The 22,714-nt window shown below is 41.2% G+C and overlaps 1 protein-coding gene across 1 annotated transcript in view; it reads right to left on the bottom strand.

Moving 5' to 3' along the window:
* The window catches only part of SASS6 (SAS-6 centriolar assembly protein), a 1,319,564-nt gene that overhangs the window by 1,274,962 nt on the left and 21,888 nt on the right, over window positions 1-22,714 (bottom strand). The window contains exon 2 of the mRNA XM_044085777.1: window positions 10,659-10,719. Coding sequence (XP_043941712.1) covers window positions 10,659-10,719 — 61 coding nt within the window. The remainder of the gene's footprint in view (window positions 1-10,658; window positions 10,720-22,714) is intronic.

Here is a 22,714-nt window from a genome sequence, read left to right as displayed (position 1 = left end):
CTGTAACACTAAAACACAGTCTCTGCCAGCCCATCAGAGTACAGAAATAGAGTACAGGGAGAAAACTTGGGCATAGCTGGTCTAGAGTTAGTCAAAGCAGGAAAATAAGCACTCGTATCAGCAGATGCAAGGACAGCCACAGTAGGTATTTTAGACAGCTTAATACTAGTAACCACAGGAAATGCTGTAAAATACTACAAATGCCCAAACTCCACAGCAGTGCAGAAAAGAAAGCCAATAAAGGACACCACAATTGTGCCTCTAAAAGATTAGTACACATGGCATATTGTACCATTTGTTATGCATTCTATACAGGCAAGACTAAGAGATGTCTTAGACAGAGAATATATGAGCACTTATATGAACTAAACAGGGGCAAAGACACCAATGCCCTGTACAGACATCCTTTAGTTTGTCCCTCAGCCAAATTTAAATTCAGAGTGATACAGCAAGTTCAGATTCCAGAAAGGGGTGGAGATTGGGAAACCAGGTTGGAATATCAAGAGATGATATGGCAAATGATCTTTGATGCCTGTGTAAATCCTGGTTTAAATTACCACCTTTCTATAGTCCCTGACTTGAAACTGAAAGCAAACATGTTTTAACACCTTTGTTGTCATGTTTAGGAGATTCTATACACATTTTTAAATAATATTTGTGTACATACATTTTTGTAAATATTTTTACCAAATTGTGTTATGCATGTGTGTGTGTCTGTATATACATGTTAAACAAGAGTATACAAGTTTATGTGATGTTTCTTTAAATTTTCAGATATTGTGTAATTAACCTAGCCATTCACATTCCGATTTTGAATATTTTAAGTTTGTTTGTGACAATACATCATTCTGATGAAGTTTCTGTGAGTGAAACGAAAGCGCTTATTTGGTGTGGATATTTTGTATTAAATTTTATACCATATTGGTTTGGCTCAGCTTTGTCTTTGCCTACAGGTGTATGGACCTTTACTGGCTTTCTTTTCTGCAGTATTTTAGACAGCTTGTTGCAAAGAATCTGTATTTTTTCACTGAAATTTTAGAAGCGTTTTCTACCACTTCAGGAGGTCAGGAATGACAAGCCACAGAAACAGAAGGTGAAGAAGGCTTTATCTTTAAAAAGAGTACAGAAGTAGGCGACTCCTGGTTCAGCACAAGAAGGATTTTAGGCAAAGCATTGGAAAAGCAGGTGCCTCACAGGTATCCTGTGCAACATTTACTGGATAATTAGGTAAGAGTATTAAATGCTGTTTTCCGCTCTTCATAGCTTTGCTGAATAGATGACAAATAGTATACATTGCATATTATGAGAATTCATAAGACAGTAAAGGCACATGGTGTGGCTGTCTAATGAAGATATTTTCATGTCACAAATACACCTGTGGACTGTGGAATTATCATTCCGATGTTTTGGTTGGAAGAGTGATGGGCCTAGGTCTGAAAGTAAGAGTCACATTATGACTGAACAGTAAGGTGGTTGGAGAAAGGAAGTATTATAAAATCTAAGGCTTAACTCACTTATAATCCATAATTCAATCAAAAACTAAATGAAGCAGCATTTGGCCACTTTCCACTCCTAGACTAAAACTGCAGCAAAAATCTATACATACTTGGTATTGCAAAGTATTACAGGATAGGGGAAATCTACTTAGCCACTTGAAAAAAAATTATTAGCAGAGAGGTTCTAACATTCTTGGCATTAGTCCTGTTGTTACAAAAGATTGGTTTGGATCAGGAGAACACACACACAGAAATGATAGTGATATTTTAAGTAAAATGAGAAAGTAAAACATGGAATGTGAAGTTGGTCTATCTCGCCATTCATTCTTACAGATGGGTTCGGAGCCGATCCTTGGCTGCGAGTCGGCCTATTACAAAGCTCAAGGTCTTCAGACAGCTTGAGGCCAAGTCCCTATCTCATGATGCACCTAGAGTTCCCTCAGATCTAGTTTGCCGCTGCAATAGATCGGAAGTTCTCACTAGCTTGGGCCAGTAAAAGCCTTATTTTCTTAAAAATATTGATAAAACATTCTGATTTATATCTTTAGATACTTAGATAAGCTCTTATAGTTTTTTGTGTAGTTTCCCTTTCCTTGGTGTGCCATTTTTCTTAAACTAGTATTTAGCTCTTTTGGCCTCATTTTATTTAGGCCTAGTTAAATCTTTATTACTACTTGGATTGTAATGTGTGCTTTACAGTTTGAATAGTGACTTTTTTTGTCACAGCTTTAAAATAATTACTGCTAGAGTTTAGATATAACAGTATGTAATAGTAGTTGATAGTGTAGTTGTATGCCTTTAGATAGGGACTTTCTGTCACAACTTTGATATATTTAACTATTTAGAGTTTAGATAAACTTTCTGTCACAACTTTGATATATTTAACTATTTAGAGTTTAGATAAATAGTTTTGTGTGTGTATGTGCAGACTGCTATTTAGCCCATAGTTTTAAAAGGGCTTGTTTAATAATTCCTGTTTGGATGGGTCTAGTTTTTTTACAGCACCCTATTGATAGTGTGTGTTATAGCATGGCTGACCAAGACAAAGACAAACACCCTACGTCAGGGTTTAAGAAATGTCCCAGATATGGGCAGAAAATGTCTGTCTGTCAGACAGTCATGTGAAGTGTGTTTATTGTTTGGGAGGATTGCATCTCCAGGAAAGCTGCTCCATCTGTCATTCTTTCTCTTCTAGGGTTCTACAGGAGAGAAAAAGAAAGTTAAATCGACAGAGGTTTACTTAAACCTTCATTCCAAGAAGCTTTGAGCGACCAGGACGGGTCTAGTAAATCCTCAAAGTCTTCTAAGACGTCTACTTCTGAGGCAAAGAAACCAAAAAGATTCCTTGACGTCGGTTCCACAGACCTCAGAGCCGACAGTCTCGTCCTTTTGGAGCCAGTCCCCGGTTTTGGAACCAGTATCCGAAGTGCCTAAGTCTTCACTCCTGCAATCTGTACCTCCTTCTATGCACTCATCTCGGTCTTTGATTAGCCTTTCCGATTTGGATGTGGATCGTGTGGTGCAGAAGCTTTTACAGGCACCAGCCTTTGCTAAATTATCGTCTCCAACCCAAATGGCTTCAGAACCGAAGACCCTTTTAACATCTTCGACTCTTCGTCCTCCGAGCCATACTGGTCCTTCGGAGCCGGAGGAGTCAGACTTGATGATTGTTGAGCCTTCGAAGCAGACGCCTGCTCCAGTGTTTTCGGCTCAGTTTACTCTGATGTCCTCGGCGCCAATCGAGGAATCTAGGAGCCGACAATCTCTGGTCGGGTCCAGGGAGGATAGTCGGACCGACTTGTCAGTTCTGACTCTGCCTCTCGGGGCTTCGGCTCGAATGAGCTCAGCTCCTATCTATGGCTCGGAGCCCACTGTCCCAGTGCCGGGGGTATCAATGGTTTCCTCGGATCCGTCGGTCCCTTCTCATTGTAGCAGAGGTGCCTTTGAAGCTATGAGGAGAGTTATGTCTCCTAAGACATCTTCGACCTCAGGTCTGGCTACCTCCTCCCCAAAAGCGCCTGTGTCTGCTTCTGCTTCACATATCCTTGCCAAGCGAAGAGACCCAGAGCCGCAGGAAGCCTCATTGGGCCCTGCTCTTCTGAGACTTCACCAGAAGCCCCCACTGATGAGGTTCCCAGGAAGAGAATCTGTAAGAGGAAGCATTTAGACTCCCCAAAGGAGTCCCTCACATCCGATACCAACTTGGATGAATCAGAAGGGTCCCCATGGTCCCCCTCTGAGGATATCTCATTTGCTGTGATATTAGAAATCCTTAGGCAGAGAGGTGACTGGCAGTCCACCAACCCTACTGAAGATGAGTCGGTTCTCCTAAAAGGTTTTCGGGTCTCAGCCCTCCAACTTTTGGGTGTCTCCGCCCTTCGATGAGCTTATGCAGCTGGTCTCACGAAGGGCGTGGGAGTCTCCGGACACCATGGAGCCTGTCTCCAGGAGGCCTAATAAATTTATTTCCGACTCTCAGGACAAAATCCTTTCTTACTAAGGGTGCGCCAGTTGATGCCATGGTGGTAGCGGCAGTCACCAAAAAGGAAATTTCAGAAACTTCCTCTTCTATCCATCCTCCTAACAGAGATTCTAGGATCATGGATAGATATGGGAAACACACTTACAGTTCAGCGACTTTTGCACTGCGTTCGCTCAACTATCTAACCCATTTTACTAGACTACAAAGAGATCTCTTTAAAGACCTTGGAGATGCTCTTCATGGTACAGTAGCTGCAGGAGCTTCAGATAAAGTTGCTTCCCAGGTTGCTACCCTCAACTCCATAGTAAACTTGTCCATGCACCTCATTTCATATGCAGCTGATGGAGCGAGCAGGGCAGCGGATACAGAAATTGCTCTTAGGAGACACTCCTAGATGTGCTTGTGTTCCTTCGTGGAGCCCTTTAAGTCATCCTTTGTAAATACCCTTTTGATGGCTCGTCCCTTTTCAGGCCCAAAGTTAAGGAAACTTTGACCAGGTATGAGCAGGAAGGAAAGACTTCGTCTGCCGGAGTCCGTTTTTCCACCCCTATCAGACCCTACCACAGGGGTCAAAAGGGAGGAAAGATGTGGTTCCGCAAAGCCCAAGATGCCTTTCAGGACACACATGGTGAACCCCCCCTCCAGGGGCAGAGGAGGAGGCAATAATGGAAGACGCCGCCCTCGCGGCAGAGGGGGGTCTGCAAAACCAGGGCGACAGAGATCAGTTCTTTGGGAAGCCCTGCCAGCACTCCTGAAAGGAGGCCCGACTGTCCTACTCTGGAGGCAGTCGGGGGTCGCTTATCTTTCTATCCAGACACCTGGCTCAAAATAACAGACAACTCACCCCCTCCACTGACAAGAAAAATCCCGGACGTTCCACCCAGTTACAGGGAAGAGGCAACAATAGAGGTCCGATCATTGCGAACAAAAGGTCATTCAACCAGTCCCAGCAGACCTGATAGGATACAAAACTTACTCAAGATACTTTTTAGTTCCAAAAAAGACAGGGGACTGGAGACCTATATTGGACCTCAGCAGACTAAACAGAACTGTCAAGAAAGAGAAGTGTTGGATGGTCATGCTTCAGTCGATACTTTTCTTTTTAAGGAAAGACAATTGGATGTGCTTGATAGATCTCCAGGATGCATACTACCACATAAAAATGGCCAGACCATCCAGGGATCATCTGCATTTCTGGCTGGGAGCCAATCATTACCAGTTTTGAGCCATGCCCTTTGATCTCACTACAGCCCCACAGAGTGCTCACCAAATGCATGGCAGTGGTCACAGCTCACTTGAGACGTTTAGGATTCCAGATGTTTCTGTACCTAGACGATTGGCTCCTCACCACCACCAAAAGGCATCAACTCATATAAGCCAGGGACACCATCACTCTGCAGTCAGTTGGGCATTACAATAAACTCCGGAAAATCTGCCTTGTCACCAACATACCATTTTTATCAGAGCAGAATTGGACACCACTACTACCACTCAGACTTCCAGTAGAAAGTCTTACTACTCCGTCAGCAGGTCCGCAATCCCATATCCAAAAACAAGGCTCCAGCATCAGAAGTACTAAAATTGTTACGCATGATGTCAGCTGCAATATTAGCCATACCGCTGGGTTGCATGCACATGCGGATTCTGCAATGGCTGTTGTTCAATCAGTGGTCTTACCAAGAGCTCCCAATGTCTCATCTTATAATGATCACGAACACATGCAAAAAGGATCTTCAGTGGTGGTTGACCTCTCTTCATGTCACGATAGGTTGCCCTTCTGTTCTACCCTCACCAGCGGCCACAGTGACCACGGACACTTCCCTGATTGGTGGGGGGCATTTTCAGGGAAAAACAGCCCAAGGCACATGGACCGATCAAGAGACACATCTGCATATCAATGTCCTAGAGATGAGAGCAGTACTTTTAGCATTGCAGTACTTCCAGACTCTCTTCCTCTGGGTACAATTGCGATTCAGACAGGCAACATGTCAGTGGTCTGGTACTTGAACAAACCAGGAGGAACCAGGTCTTACCCCCTTTGTCGCGAGGCCCTAAGAGTATGGCAGTGGGCTATATCCACCCAGCGCTGTTAACGCACATCTCGGGGAAATCTAGCGTGATAGCAGACAAGCTGAGCAGAGCAATTTTGTTGCCTCATAAGTGGTACCTCAAAAAAGAAATAGTGGACAGAATATTCTGCAGGTGAGGCCAGCCTTTCTGTGACCTTTTTGCCAACCACATGAGCATGAAATGCAGAAGCTACTTTGCCCCGATTCTCCCTTCCGGGAGAAGCCCCAAGGGACGCACTTGTACACGATTGGCCTCTGGGTCTCCTCTATGCATTCCCACCAATCCCGTTGATACCCAAGGTACTACAGAAAGCCAAAGCCCTAGGAAGAACCATCATTCTAATAGCCCCTCATTGGTTTTGTCAGATTTGGTTCCCCTTCCTTCGACTTCATCTTTTGGAGGACCCCTGGATTCTGGACCCAGTTCCAGATCTTCTGACACACTCGTCGGGGGAACTTCATCCCTCTCTAGTCCCTGAAGCTGACAGCTTGGCGGCTCCAATTCCCATCATAGCCAAGTTCCATAACCTTTCTAATGAGATGAAACAAATTCTCATATCCTAAAACCAAACAGACTACTAAAACACAAAAACTCGAGGGAACAAGTTGCTAGGCGTGTTCAAAATAGATAGTCAAGTAAAATCCACAGTCCGATAAAACTGTTTGAAGAAAAGCAACAAAAGTCCGTACGCTGTAATGTAAGAGCTTTTATTAACCACAAGCACTTTCGGAGAGATTTCTATCTCTCCTTCCTCAGACAGAAATAAAACAATCAGTTGCAGCATCAAACTTTTTTAAAAAGGATGCTATCAGCTAATTAACCAATTGGCAAACAAATTAACAATTCAACAGTGTGTCAGTTTAAAATCATGCAGAACCAGCAATTTAAATATTGAAAACAAAACGAAACAAAACCTCACTTTAAAAATGCGCATAATTTCGCCATTTAAAACACAATCCTTCTGACGTTTTCTGTCTAAAAAAATATATATAATGTCTGTCAGTACTCGTATATGTAATGTTCACTGTTCTTGTATTATGTAAAAAATATATACAAATACGTAAATTATGAGTTACATAAAAACTACAACTACGTTCAAAGGCTATGTCCTGAACGTTTAGATTTAGCTCGTGAAACCAACATTAAAAGGATTGTTAACATGGAACTACAAAACTCTCCTAAGTGGTTTTCCAAATGTTAACACCTATAATTTTAAAATTTTAAAACAAAAACTTTAATGTTTATGATGACACTAATAGGTTTTTTTAAAAATAGGTACAAACCACTGTGCCTCTATAACATTATATTATTCTCTTTAGTGCAATAAGTGCCTTTAAATGAATAATCAATATGAAATCCTATATAGATCGACTCAACACTTTGCTTCATCATGTCTCCTGTACATTTGTATTAGACACTAGGTGCAGCGTCATTCAAAGTAAACCCAAGTCAAAAATGGGACTTAGCTGTACATGAAAAATTACAAGAGCTCCCTGCTAAGTCAAAAGGTACTACCTTTTACTAGCACTGCATAAAAGAGTTTATGAGCATTTATATGCTATTTCTAAGAGCGATATTAATAACGCTCTAGCCTTCCACGTTATGGATAATAAAGAACACAGTTTCAGATTCATGGTCCTGAAACAAATTAGGACACAAATGTTTTCAGGCCCATGGCAATTGTTATTAGAAAAGGAAGAGCTATTATGGCAGCTCAGGACAGCTGCACATATACACCCTGGCTTAAACGAAGCAATATCGCTCACTTGTATTTTAAAATTATTAGCTAGTAAAAGGTAGTACCTTTTGACTTAGCAGGGAGCTCTTGTAATTTTTCATGTACAGCTAAGTCCCATTTTTGACTTGGGTTTACTTTGAATGACGCTGCACCTAGTGTCTAATACAAATGTACAGGAGACATGATGAAGCAAAGTGTTGAGTCGATCTATATAGGATTTCATATTGATTATTCATTTAAAGGCACTTATTGCACTAAAGAGAATAATATAATGTTATAGAGGCACAGTGGTTTGTACCTATTTTTAAAAAAACCTATTAGTGTCATCATAAACATTGAAGTTTTTGTTTTAAAATTTTAAAATTATAGGTGTTAACATTTGGAAAACCACTTAGGAGAGTTTTGTAGTTCCATGTTAACAATCCTTTTAATGTTGGTTTCACGAGCTAAATCTAAACGTTCAGGACATAGCCTTTGAACGTAGTTGTAGTTTTTATGTAACTCATAATTTACGTATTTGTATATATTTTTTACATAATACAAGAACAGTGAACATTACATATACGAGTACTGACAGACATTATATATATTTTTTTAGACAGAAAACGTCAGAAGGATTGTGTTTTAAATGGCGAAATTATGCGCATTTTTAAAGTGAGGTTTTGTTTAGTTTTGTTTTCAATATTTAAATTGCTGGTTCTGCATGATTTTAAATTGACAAGCTGTTGAATTGTTAATTTGTTTGCCAATTGGTTAATTAGCTGATAGCATCCTTTTTAAAAAAGTTTGATGCTGCAACTGATTGTTTTATTTCTGTCTGAGGAAGGAGAGATAGAAATCTCTCCGAAAGTGCTTGTGGTTAATAAAAGCTCTTACATTACAGCGCATTTGACTTTGTTGCTTTTCTTCAAACAGTTTTATCGGACTGTGGATTTTACTTGACTATCTATTTTGAACACGCCTAGCAACTTGTTCCCTCGAGTTTTTGTGTTTTAAATTCTCATATCCTCCCATAAATCCTCTACGAGGAAGCTATACCTTAGTAAATGGAAAAAATGTTCTATATGGGCCTCTCAAAACAACACTGATCCCTACCTAGCCCTATACTAGACTACTTGACCATGATCTTCAACAAAGGAGCTGCAGCAGCAACAGTTCGTGTTCAACTTCCTGCTATCTCTAATTTTCACCTTGGATTTGAAGGGTTGAACATAATGGCACACAAACTACCCAAAGCCTTTCTCAAATGGACCTTTCATCTCAGACCACCTGTGAAATCTCCCTATACCCCATGGAATTTAAATTTTTTGCTTTATCGCATTATTCTCCCTCCATTTGAACCAGCGTCCTCATGTGATTTGAGATATTTGTCATGGAAGACTATTTTTTTAGTAGCTATCACTTCTGCCCGCAGTGTGTCAGAGCTTCAAGCCATGTCCATTAAACCTCCTTATTTGATTTTCCATGCTGACAGTCTTACTACGAACTAATACCTCTTTTTGCCTAAAGTCTGTACTGAAGCTAACCTTAATCAAATTATTGATTTGTCAGTATTCTTCCCCAATCATTCCAGCAACTTAGAGTATATGCTGCACAAACTTGATGTTCATAGACAGCTCAGATTTTACTTGGATAGGACAAAAGACTTCAGAAAATCAGAACAGCTTTTCGTTTCCTTTTCAGACTCCAGAAAAGGTATGCCAGTGGCAAAAACAACTCTGTCCAAGTTATCTGATTGTATCACATTTGCTTATTCAGCTGCTAATATGCCCTTAGAACAAAAAATTAAGGCTCATTCTACCAGAGCAGTGTCTACATCCTCTGCCTTTTCTCCTAGACTTGCTATAGATAACATTTGTGCAGCAGCCACTTGGTCAATACTTCATACCTTTATTAATCATTACAAAGTTGACAGGGCCTCTTTTGGGTCTACTGTCCTGAAAAAACATACCCCCATGAGCCACCCAAGATAGATGGTGCTTGGGACACTACCCATCTGTAAGAATGAACGTCGAGATAGAACAACTTCACATAAAGAAGTTATGTACTTACCATAACATTCCATGCGAGTTGTTCATCTCGCCTTCATTCTCACTTCCCACCCTCCTACCCCCTCCAGGATTTTTCGAAGACAGAGATACTGAATTCTTCCTGGTTGCTCAATCCTTCTATAGCTTAATCTTATAGAGTGATAGAATGACATATGGTATTATTATACGCAGCAAACAAGATCTGAGGTAACTCTAGGTGCATCATGGGATAGGGACTTGGCCTCGAGCTATCTGAAGACACCGAGCTTTGTAGTAGGCCAACTCGGAGCAGAGGATCAGCTCCGAACCCATCTGTAAGAATGAAGGCGATCAGCTCCGAACCCATCTGTAAGAATGAAGGTGAGATGAACAACTCACATGGAATGTTATGGTAAGTACATAACTTATTTTTCAGAGTTTTAAAAAGCATATTAAATATCAAATGCAGTTTTCAACAAATCTACTTTGTATGCCAGAAAATATATACATGAGCACCACAATTACAATCACACTTCCTAATTCTGCACTTAGACCAAACCCCTGGCTTCTCCAAAGAAAGCTATTCCAGCATGAAGAAAATATATTTTCCATTCTTTCTTTTGTTGCCAGACTCCATTTTTGTCAAGGAAAACAAATTACAAACTCCACATACCAGAAAGGAAATAAACAAGGTAATTCATCATTACTGTGTTAGGTTTTCAAATGATTTAGTGACCACTCAGTACATGCAGTCTACTGCATTATCTGTTTGGGTAGATGCTCCAGAATATGTTCTTTTACTTTTCAGAATTTAAAGAAAACAAATGATGCAGAATTTTGGAGAGATGAAAATGCAGTCTTACCTTTTTAAGAACAGGGTTGGTGGTGGACTGCACCTCTACAGTCACTCGTATGCTAATTCTCCTAAAAAAGTTAATAATTCAGTTTAGTCAGGATTGTAAGATCATGCAAAAATATTACAAAATAAGGTAAATACAGTAAGGTCAGTTCAATGGTGGAAAAAGAAAATCCATATCGTTGATGCTGGCAGCATGAAGTCGTTAAGATTCTGGGATCTAGGATGATTAGTCAGAGAAGGGAGAACAATGTAGCCGATGACCCAAGTATCTTCCTTCTGGGAAAACTTGTCCATGAATTATATTGTTGCTGGACTACCCTAAGGTGGACATCAGGGGTTCAACAACTAGACAATCTCACAACTAGTGAGCTAACAGTTATCCCAGCATCAGTTCACACGACAGCATGCATGTGCATCATAGAAACTGCAAGCCATGCAAGGAGACCTAGGTAGTAAATAAAGATTTAGAGCGCTGTCATCTGTGAAGGAGTTAGCACCAGTACAACTCCTTGTCACCCACCATGAGCAATGGACATAGGAACTTGCAGATCTACCATCAGTGGGGGTAGAGAGAAATAAAGAAAAACAAAGTTAAATGTGTCTTTCTTTCTTTCTTACTCTATTATTTGCAGTTTGTTAACCAGATAGGTGCACTGGTCTACAGACACTTTTCAGTCATGACCTAGATATGGTAAAGTACAAATCAGCTATTTTTAGAAGAACAGTAATTATAAGCAGTATTAGATAACACTGTAAAATGTAACAAAAAAGAAGTTATGTACTCACCATAACGTTACATCTGAGTTATTGTTCTTCATTTGTCTTCAACCTATGGGTTACTGGCTCCATCTCAGAGCCAACATGGCCACATATCCAGCATCAGATCAGAGCTCAAAGCTCCTCCCCTTACCCATAATGCCCCATCTCCTTCCCCCCTTCAGATCAAGTTTGCTGCCCAGCTTAGCATTCACACCCAACTCAATCCCTTGTTCCATATCAAATGCCTGCCTAAGCAAAGAAGAAAAGTTAGAGGCACCCTGAAGGTGACCACATCCTCTACTTGCTAGACCACCACACAGTCTATGCAAGGCAGGGGGAAGGAGGGAGGGACAGTTGAGAGTCTTCCCATCCTTTTCTCTCTGGACTAAGGTGTCATGTACCAACTTTCCAAAAAGGGAGGAACCGTCGTATGGGGCATTCGTAAAGGATGCCTTGAAGGGTTCCAAAAAGGCACAGAGCTGGAGCCAGGTGCAGCACCTGATGGTAACTCCTGTACCAGCAGCTCTAGTGGCGCCCTCGGTAGCATGTGAGAGGATATGCATAGCTGTTATCGATAGAAGGGAGGGTGACCATACGAGAGGAGAACACTTTCTTGTCCTCTGCCAACATGGACCCAGGAGTAGACTCAGCGACCTCCTTGACTAGGTCTCAGTGCAGCCTAATCGTGTGTGCCATATAATTCACCCCTCGCACACAGAAGGTCGCTGAAGCGTACACCCACTTCCCAAAATGGTCCATCGTTCTGGACTCTCGGTCGGGAGGGTGGACTGTGGAGCTCTCCTGAGCAGGTTCCTTCTTAATGGTGGCTGCCACCACCTTGGCATCAACTGGGGATCCCTTAGTCCAATAGGTCCTGTCTGAAGAGGGACTCAAAACGTTGTCAGGGCGTTTGGGAATGAGCGCCACCATGTCTGCTTCCTTCAACGCCAGAGATGTAATAGGATCCACCAAAGGATCTGTGGGAGGGGACACCCAATAAGTAGAGAGTCCTGCGCCAAATGCCTCTAGGAACACAGATTCGTCTGAGTTAGGTTTTGGGGCAGACAAGCCCCCATGTTGGAGTAGGATTTCCATGATGCCTCCATAGGAGACATCCTGGGGAGTGACCAGGGGGAACCTTCCCCTTCCTCTAAATTGGTGTCTTCCATGACGGACTCTGGGAGGAGTCCAAGTGCCTCATTTTACAGGTACATTTGCAAGGGATCTCCTCAGTGGGGGCCTCTGGGGAGGACTCACAGATGTCTTGCTGTTCCCAAGAAGGAGCGCCCTGGGGTAAAGAGGCAGCAGGCTGTCCCTGAGATGGTAGAATGGCCAGATCTGCATCAGAAACAGAGGAAGCCAGGATGAACTCTGGAAGACAAGATTATCAAGGGTCTCCATGGAATCATGAGGACCCTCTCCACCACATCAAAAGCCAAAGGGAAAAAGGTCTCCTGAGAAGGCACAATGGACAGAGCCATAACCCTCTGACCTGACGGGGGAGCCGGAGCCGAACCTCCAGGTGCTGAGATACCAAAGGGAAGTCTCTGTTCTAAAAGGCTTGGAGCCGATGCCATCCCCTCAGATCCAACGCCGAGACTACTGCTCCCAGAGCCGGACAGATCCGAGCTAGACAGATCCGTCCTACTCAAGGTCATAGCCGGCACTGAGGTACAAGGTACCATCGGAGGCGACCCCTTGATGCCGAATGTCCTCTGATGCAAGGGCTCTGAAACCAGAGGTCAGATCGGAGAAGGAGCTATTGGGATAAATGCAGACTGCATGCCCCCAGCTCCGGAGGGAGAGGGGGCAGGCAGGACATTCAACTGTATCTGGACCTTCCGCATCATTCTATCCATCTCCGCTTCAGTAAGGCTGCTGGTGGAGCGAGAAGAGGAGGCCACTGACACCGGCCTAGAGGAGCGGTGAGTGGAAGCCTGCGCCAGCGACCTGGTCTGAAGCTCCTCCGGCTCCGGGGAGAACAGAGGGGAATGGAGCCAGGGAGACTCCGTCCTTGGAGTCGACGTAACTTTAGTCAGCAGGCACACCGAAGGCTAGCGATCCAGGGATTGCTTTCTGGCCCTATCCTTAGACTTGGCTAGTTTGTCTGACTTGTCTCTGTCCCTGGACCTCTTGGTTGGAGTTCGAGTCCCAGAGGCTGGGGTGGAGAAGTAGAAGCCAGGACAGAAGAGGCCTGTGCCCCAGTGGTAGGGAGGGGGAAGTAGGACTCTCAAAATTAGTTTATTTCTCCTGTCCATCAGCGCCCGGGGATTAAACCTGGCACAGATGGAACAGGAGGTGTCCAGATGAGCTGCCCCAAGACATTCAATGCACAGAGTGTAGCCATCAGCTGGGGAGAGCTTGTGACCACACTCTGTGCATTTTCAGAAACCAGGTTTGAGGGGTTCAGACATACTTCCAAACACACAGCCTAACACACTCACTCACACAGGGAACACACAAACGTGAAAGAGACAGGAAAAGAAGAGAGTTTTTTTTTTTTTTTTGTAGTAACCAATGCAGAGAGAGTGAGGGGAGGTAGAAGAAACAAGAAAAGCGAAAATATAGATAAAACAGGCAAAAAAGAAGAAGATCACTTACCCAAAGTTTTAGCAGAGAGCACGGATTGCAACGGTGACTAGAGCGTGGCAAACGAGATCTGAAGGGAGGAAGGAGACAGGGGCATTATAGGTAAGACAAAGAGGTTTGAGGTCGGTTCAGATGCTGGATATGTGGCAGAGTCAGATCAGAGACGGATTCGGTAATTCACAGGTTGAAGATCAAATGAAGAGAACAACTTCAGATCAGATGCTTATGACAGTAAATAGTAAAGTAGTAACATTTGTAAAAATAATGCAAACAAAAAGTAATGCTTTACACTGTTGTATACAATTAGTTTATATAAAAATAAGTTAGAAACAATTAGGGGAAAAGATGAGTAAAATAAATTGAACAACAGAGACTGAAGTACATTACAATAATTTAGAGAACAGATTAGAAAAAAACTATATGAAAATAACTACCTATAAGAGGAGATGGAGATTAGAAAAAAAGTACATGGAAATGAGTGTGATATATATATATATATATATATACATATATATATATATATATATATATATATATATATATATATATATATATATATATATATATTGAACCCTATAGTAGGATAGTTTTCAGTTAACTTGGAAGGTGATTCCATATAGTGTTTTGTGAGCACCTTACAGGGTAGGTAACAGTTTCAGTGTGGGGGAGGGGGGTTATAAACGAAGGTGGCATGGAGTGTAATAGCCCCTTCAGTTATAGAAAGCCAATTACTTGTTTTAGAATGTTGCACGGATATATAGTCATGTCTGTGAGCAGAGCAAAAGCAAACTTGGATATTTTATTATCAAAGGTTTATAGTTTGTGTGTGTTTTGGGCCAAGTTTATGCTGAGCAAGGGCAGACTGTATTCTAGTTTTGGTATTAGAACATTTTATAGATGGCTAGCTGGACTTTGGATGATAGCAAGCTGGAGATGAGGTATAAGAGTTTATAATAGGATAGAAACTTTGAAGTATGGAGGAAGAAATTAATGGAAAGATCTAGTATGAAGTCTGTATAATTCTGCTGGTTATCAATAGAATTTCCATTCCAAATGCCATCTTTAAGAGGAAAAGAGGGGCAGGAAGTAAGTTTCTTATGAGAAGCAAAAAGCATTACATTACTTTTGGTAGCATTCAATAAGAGTTTATTTAGACAGGAGGTCAGTTTTGAGAGACTCGTCTGAAATTTCTGTTGTACGGACAAACGTGTTGTACTGGATTCAAGGGTTCCTATTACCTGATCAAATGTTTAGGTTAGCTGATACCTAAACGTTGATCTGGTAATAGTGAAAGCAAAAAACGCTAATGGCCGATTTAACACAGGGAAAGAATTCCCTTGGCCGTTATGTGGATTTTGCCCCTTTCCCCACTGTAGAGCGATCTCGCAGTTGGTATATTTAGTTAGGGGGTGTGGGGGGCACAGCTGGGAGGTGTGGGGGTGAAGCCCCCCCCACTTAATTTTGGTTTAAATTTTTTTTTCTGCGGTCGAGGGAATTCATTTCCTACCTTAAAATCGGCTGTTCGCTGTTTTAATTTTTCAATATTATTAGATCGACTTTTAGGTATTCGCTAACCTAAACGTTCGATCAGGTAATATAAACGTGAATTCAATCATTAAGATGTCATCCAAGTACATAACAAAGTTAAGGTTTTGGAGTTCAGGGGTTATATCATTAACAAAGATGGAAAACAGAAAAGGCCCCAGCACAGAGACCTAGGAAACTCAAATATTTAGTGTACCGTATTCAGATAGTGAATTATTTGCATAAACATGGGATGTTCTTTGAGGTAGCTTTGCAACTAATTGATTTAAGTTGTTGCCAAAGTTTAATTTGTATAATTTGTGAATGAAAGGCATTTCATGAAGTAGCATAAAATAAAATAAATAAACATGTCTTGTTAAAATGTATCTTTTCTAACCAGTAGTCACCCTACTGTCACTGACTAAAGAATTCTGTCACAGTTTAAATATACATTGCGGTACTTCGTAGCCTAAGTATTGGGATGCATTTTCTACTCAATCATACTAATATTATGTGAGCAGTTTCTTAATAAAAAAGCTCTGTAAACTTTCTATTAAGGAAATTACCACCTAATTCTATTATCTTACATTAACATGACTGAAGAGAAAGTACGAAGTGTAGCCATAGATTTTAATGAATGGGCTCTCAACATGAACTATGGTGCATCTATTAAAGTATATGGATGTATCCACATGCTATCCCTATGTTGACATTAAAGTTCAATTAACTTTCTGGAAATATCATGTAGGGAAAAAAAAAACAATACTTAATGAATGATTTAATTTCAAACACCATATCATTAAACGGGCACCATACGATCTGGTATATAAGGTATGCATTAAACAGTTAAGGACACTTTACATTTTCAGGAACAGACAAACTACATAATTCAGAAGTTAAAGTCAAAAAAGACTAAAGAGAGGTCTGCATCTGGAAATACTGAGTGTATCCATTTGTATTCCAAGTGCACGTCCCTCTTCAATGTCAGTGGTGAGGATTCAGGCTCCTTGATTACTGGCCCAGCATGGAGACGCCACATATTGGTGGCAGTGGTGAGCATCACAATTGTAATACGCAGAGTTGGCATGTATATACAGTATCAACAGTACGTGCCATTAAAATGGGAAGACTGAGAGATAGGATGGATAAGGGAAAAGATGTTTGGGGAGATTAGCAAGAGGGAAATAAAGATGGAAGAGACTGATTGAAGAATACAGGCAAAATGAAGGGGTATGGGAGAAAAAGTGCAGGGGTATGTAGAAAGGCTACTTAGAGGTCAGTGAAGGAGTTAGTTGGAAGGGATTGTTGGTTATATACTTGCACGCACACACCCTTTACTACATAGTTACCCAATAATCAATGTAGAGGTGTAGCCTAATGGATCAGCCTAGTCTGCTGTACTGTAGTCTGTGAAATATGTCTGTCAGGGTCATGTTTTTGACCTGTACATCAGTTATTTCAGATTTGTTTGGCTGTCTGTCATTTGGCCTGGAAACACATTTTACTGAAATCTGCTGTAGTCCCTATATTCTCTGTGTCAGTACACTTTTATATTCATGCAGCATGACAACACCCAAACCACAAGAATAGCTTGCTATAGTGTTAACTGTTGTATTCAGAAATTACTATATTAATTACATCAACTGCAAAATACTTTTAGGAGGATAAAGTTTAATATCTGTGTATGCAGCAGTACACTTAAGGAAATGACATATCCATGTATTATAACCTATACAAGCAGCTAAGTTCACAATCCTGCAAACCTTAAATACTATGGATAGTTTTTTGTAGACAAGTAGTAATAGTACAATTTAGCTCACAACTTAAGGTCAATTTAGTGTTTTAAAAGTTGCCATTGCCTGGTATAAAGTTGCATTCTTATGTCAATTATGAACATCTTTATCCAACTGATCAAACATACAAGTTTCTTTTTCAATAACAGGAAACTCCCTCAGTCAAATCTATAAATCTTAGGAGTTATAAATATTGTAGTACATTAAAATGCTTAAATAGCATTAGGCTGTGCAGTTCACTTTCCTAAATGCACAAGCAGGCTGCTCTGAAACCTTCCAGTTACACAGCAGCAGAGTGGCATAAAGGTAACTTGTCTCAAACTTATACTTTGTACTTTATTACCAAGCTCACACAGAAAGGATTTTTTGTAATGTTGAGGTGCCAGTGTAATATAATAAACTTATAAAGAAAACTTATTTTGTGGGGTGGAATTTCCTCCTTATCAGCAGGTAAGTAGACAGGGTCAGTAACAGCAGTGAGGTGTAGATCTGCACTTCCCATCGCATCTTGCTGCAGTGTGTGAGGCGAGCTTCTCATCCGGCCCCCAGTCAGACACAACTTCATTCGAGTGAACAAAATTAAGATAATCCACTATTCAGGTTACAAAGTCACAGCTGAACTGTTCTATTTAATTCCCATAAGGATGCAGAGTTCTTTTTATGCTGGTATGGAAGTTGACAAAAGGACACACTGCACACAATGCCATCACTATGCTCTAATTTTCCTCTTCTCTTTCTCAAAAATAAAAAAAAATGATGGTGCAAAGGACAAATAGCAAGAGGAAAGAGACAAGCTTTGGGCCCAAAGACAAAATACAGCAGGAGCTCTGCCACAAGGCCCTACTCCTACAAGTTTACTGAGACTTTTGGCATTGTATGATGTAAGCACATTTATTTATTTAGACATTTGTTGATGGGGTTAGTCCAAATGGGCAGCAGGCGTTTTTCAGCACAGACCTGGGGAGAAAAGCTCCAGTAATCTTACTGTACATGTTATACAATATCATCATATTTACAATAATACAACAGTTAAATACATTTAGATTGTGAAGAAAGGAAAGAAAAATATAGAAGAAAAAGCCAGTACAACACAAACAGGCGCAATAATGAAGATAACCAAGTGGCTCAATATGCATGTTTGCATAAATTCTAGTCTTTTATCATGGGATTATGCATTTTATGTGGGATGAAGAATCAATGGCAAAAAGGCAGATTGAGAGTAGAGTAGTACTGGTTAGGCTGGTAGATGTGGAGGGGTGTTTTAAGTTAGGTGTGGCATATGCAAGTACTAGCATTTAGCAGGAAAAGTTTTAAGGATTGTTTAAAGATGTTAGTACTGGGTATTGTTCTTAGGAACAGAGGAAGTTTGCCTATGGTTTTATTTGGTTTGTGAATTTCCAGGAGATGTTGGTTAGACCTTTGGAGGGCGCTGTTTGGGGTGTATAGAGTTAGAAGGGATGATAGAGCAGGGTAGGGCAGGAGGTAGGTTTATGTATGATGGAGTGAGCTAGGGGTAGTTGGGGGAGGAGGAGCTGTTGTTGGAATTCTGGCCACTGAAGGTTTCTTTGAAAGGATTGGCAGTGGTGAGAGCAAAAGGGTAGGTTAGCTGCAAATCTTGCGATTTTGTTCTATGATTGTTTGAGCTTGTTCAGAAGGTTGGACTGAAGGTTTGTTAGGACTGGTCGAACTTCTTCAGAAAGTTGAATTGAAGGTTTGTTAGGAATGGAGCAGCCTAGAGTAGGGTATATAGAAGGTACGCATTTGCTAGAGAGACTTTAGATTCACTGGAGAGGGAAATTTTTGTTCCTGTAGATTATCCATAGTTTTTGGTGCTTTTTTTGATGGCTTGCTGTATATAGACACATTTTAATTGATTGTCAATTATTACTCCTAAATGTTTAGTGTAGGGCTTGACTGATAGCTGTGTTACTGATGAAGGTCATAGTGCAGGGATTCTTGGAAGGAAAGAGGGATTTAGGAAGATATAAGAGGAGCTTGGTTTTGTTTGGATTAAGTAGTAGTTGGTTGCTAGTTAGCCATTTTTCAACTGAGGTGAAGGATTCCTGGGTGATGGTAAAAAGCTGAGCGAGACTATCAGAGGTGGTGACGATTGTTGAGTCTTCGGCATATTGTATTAATGTGAAGTGAGGAGTGAGGTATAGAGTTTATTAGTGAAGATGTTGAAAAGTAGGGGTCCAAGGATGGAGCCTTGAGGGATCCCTACTTGGACTGGGAGGAAGGGGGAGAGTGCAGCATGCCATTTGACAGACTGAAACCAGTTAGAGAGATGGCAGGAAAACCAGGATACAGGAGAGTTTGAGAAATTGAGAGCAGCAAGTTTAGATACAGGTTTGTTGTGCGAGACGGTATCAATGGGTTTTGAGAGGTCAAGGAATAGGCAAGAGGCGAGTCTGTTTTTGTCATGGGTGTTGGCAATGGTTTGAGTAAAAGATAGTAGAGCAGTAGCTAGGCTGTGGTAGGGGTGAAAACCACATTGGGTGGGTGTTAACAGATTTTCCTGAAGTAGATATTCTAATGGTTGTTTGTGCAAACCTTTTTCCAGTATTTTTGATAGGGAAGACAAAATGGCTATGGGTCTGAAATTGAAGGGGTCAGTTGAGTGCCATCCTTTGTGAATGGGTATGGTGTAGAACTTTTTCCAAATGTCTGGAACTATAGATTCTTAAAGAGTTTTATTGATATCGATGGAAATTGGGTAGGCGATGGAATTTGCAGCTACTTTGAGGAAGACTGGGGGAAGGTTGTCAGCTAATGGGGAGCAGTTTTTAAGTTTGTTGAGTAGTGATTTTATGTAAACTGTAGGGACAGGCTTAAATGAGGAGTATGGATGGTTTTGTGGAGAGAGAGAGAGAGGAGTTGGTTTTTGGCAGAGTTGGGTTTAAGAGTGAGGTTTTTGATGGTGTTGATGAAGGAGGAGTTGATAAGTTCTGCAGCATCAATATCACAGCAGTCTGGGTAGGGTTTACGTGAGGAGGGTTTACCTGGACAAAATAGTTTTGTTCACTGTGTTCCAGAACATTTTGGGATTTGAGTGTGGGTTGTTCAGTAGTTTTTGGTAGAAGTCTTTCTTGTCATAATTAACCTGTTTGTTTTGTTTGGTTAAGCTGCCTAGTTCTTTGTAGCTTTGAAGGAGGAAATGAGATTTGTTTTTTAACCAGTTTTCCATGAATTGTCTCTCTTGTACATTAGAGGGAGAGAGAGAGTAGAATGAGTGAGCCAGGGGGCATAGTTTGATTTCATTCTTATATTCCTGATGGGAGCCAAGGGTTTAGGGTGTCAAGGAAGATGTTACATTTTAAGGTAGCTTCTTCTAGGGCAAAGAGATGGAGGAAGGACCAGATAATTGTGGAAAGAGTTTGGTTAAAGTAGTCTGGGTTTAAACTAGTAAGTTTATGGCATTCTATGAAGCAGTGAGATTTACAGGTTTGGAGGGAGTGGCATAGGAAACAAGTGGGAATGTGATCACTTAAGGTCTCAGGTAGAGTACAGGGGTTGCGATAGAGACTGGGATGGGATGCAAGTATCCCATCTAGTGTGGAGCTAGTGTTGAAACATTTACTTAGATGGATTGGGGTGGTGATGAGTTGGGTAAAGCCATGTAGGTTTATGCTGGAGTTTAGAGGGTCAGGAGGATGCTGTGTTCCAGTCAGCATTAACATCGCTCAGTATAACAGTTTCATAGGGGATGGCTTGTGTGGTCCAGGCGAGAAATAGTTCAAGGATAGGGATATTGTGTCCTGGAGGGATGCAGACAGAGGCAATAGCTATCTTTTTGTAATTATTGATTTTGTAGTTAACTATGAGTATATATTGGCAGGACGAAAGTTGGGAAGTGACAATGAAAGAGGGGAGAGGGAGACTTTATCAGAGTACAGCATTGCTACGCCATCACTTTTGTTTGGAAGTTTTGAGTGGAAAATGTTATATCCAGGAGGCAGGATTTCTAAGTCTGAGATGTGAGGTTTAAGCTAGGTTTTGGATATAATAAGTATATCAGAAGAGTGGAGAGAAATTCCAGGAATGAAGTCTGGTAACTTTGCTGGTTATATTTTGGATGTTGAGGGAAAGTACAGCTAGCTTTTTTTGGTGGATGAAGAAGGAGAGGTATTAGTTGTGGGTGTACTTGGACATGTGGAAGATGGGGAAGAGGAGTGTAGATTGGGGGAGGGGTGTGTGGCATAGGTAGGAAAGGGGTGGTGGTGAGTGGTCCAGGGTTGGCGTGTGTGTCACCAGAGAGTAATAAGTTTAAAGTCAGCTAGTTGAATGGGGAGATGTAAGTAATGTGAAAGTGGAATTCTTTGTTTTTATTTGGAGGGAGGCTTGAATTTGTATAGGAGGATGTTTGAGTGGTTAAACAGTGATGGAGAGATAAAGACTGTTTGAATAGTATTGGGTGCCTTATGTGACTAGAACAGGGTATGACAGGAGTTGCTGTTGCAAAGGCTACTGTGTTAGGAAGTAGATATAGAAAGAAGTAGAAGCAGAGGAGTTAATACGAAGAGTAGCATGGTCAGGCAGTGCAGCACACCTTCCAGGAGGAGGGTGGAAGGAGGAGAAAGTTAGATTGGGTGGATTTTAATGGGGTGGGGTATGGGGTGCAGTGCAAGTACTTAGGGTGCGATGTGTGAAGTATATAAGTGTGGGAGAGAGGCAGGAGATGAAGATATGTAGTGTGTGGCGAAAAGGGTTTAGATAAACAGGAGAGTGTTTAAGTTCAACAAGAGGGCCTGTTGATTAGTTACTTTGAGACAGGAAGTGTGGCGCTATTGGAGGATGTGAGCATTATGGGTATAGTATACATGTAGAGTTAGTGGGGGTGGGTGGGAATTGGGGGTAGGATAGGGAAGCAGAGAGGGTTGACCAAGCCCATGGATTCTGTCTTGTAGTCAGAAAACAATCTGTGAACCTGGGTAAGTTGTGGGTCAGTCAACAGGATTAAAGCAAAGGTTGCCTTTATTTATGAAGAAGGTTGCCTTATCATGAAGGACCTGTGTATTAACAATCAATTAAATACATGCTTGTTCTGTGATTGAAAGTCTATGTGACACAGTCCGTGCACTCTAAGAAACTCTTAATACGTTGGCCACTGTCCCCCTTTTCTTGACCGGTATGCTATACTGCATATACCCAGTTATTTAGTCTCAGGAAATGACAGAAAAACTGATTTAATTTGGCATCTTTTTGTTAATTGCTTTGTACTGGATAAAAGCAGATTGATCTCAATAAGATTTGAACTGAGGGTGTCTTACCCTAATATTCTTCCTATGTACACATTTCACTTGTGATTCTAATTCCAAAACCCTCCCAAAATGACCTTACTACTTCTATACATACATTTTGGTTTCTTGTTTCCTACTTTCCTATTTCAATTAAA

This window comes from Protopterus annectens, chromosome 10.part0 (assembly GCF_019279795.1).
Source record: "Protopterus annectens isolate FY-2018-M chromosome 10.part0, PAN1.0, whole genome shotgun sequence".
Taxonomy (NCBI): domain Eukaryota; kingdom Metazoa; phylum Chordata; order Ceratodontiformes; family Protopteridae; genus Protopterus; species Protopterus annectens.
This window is presented reverse-complemented; position numbering and strand designations above follow the sequence as displayed.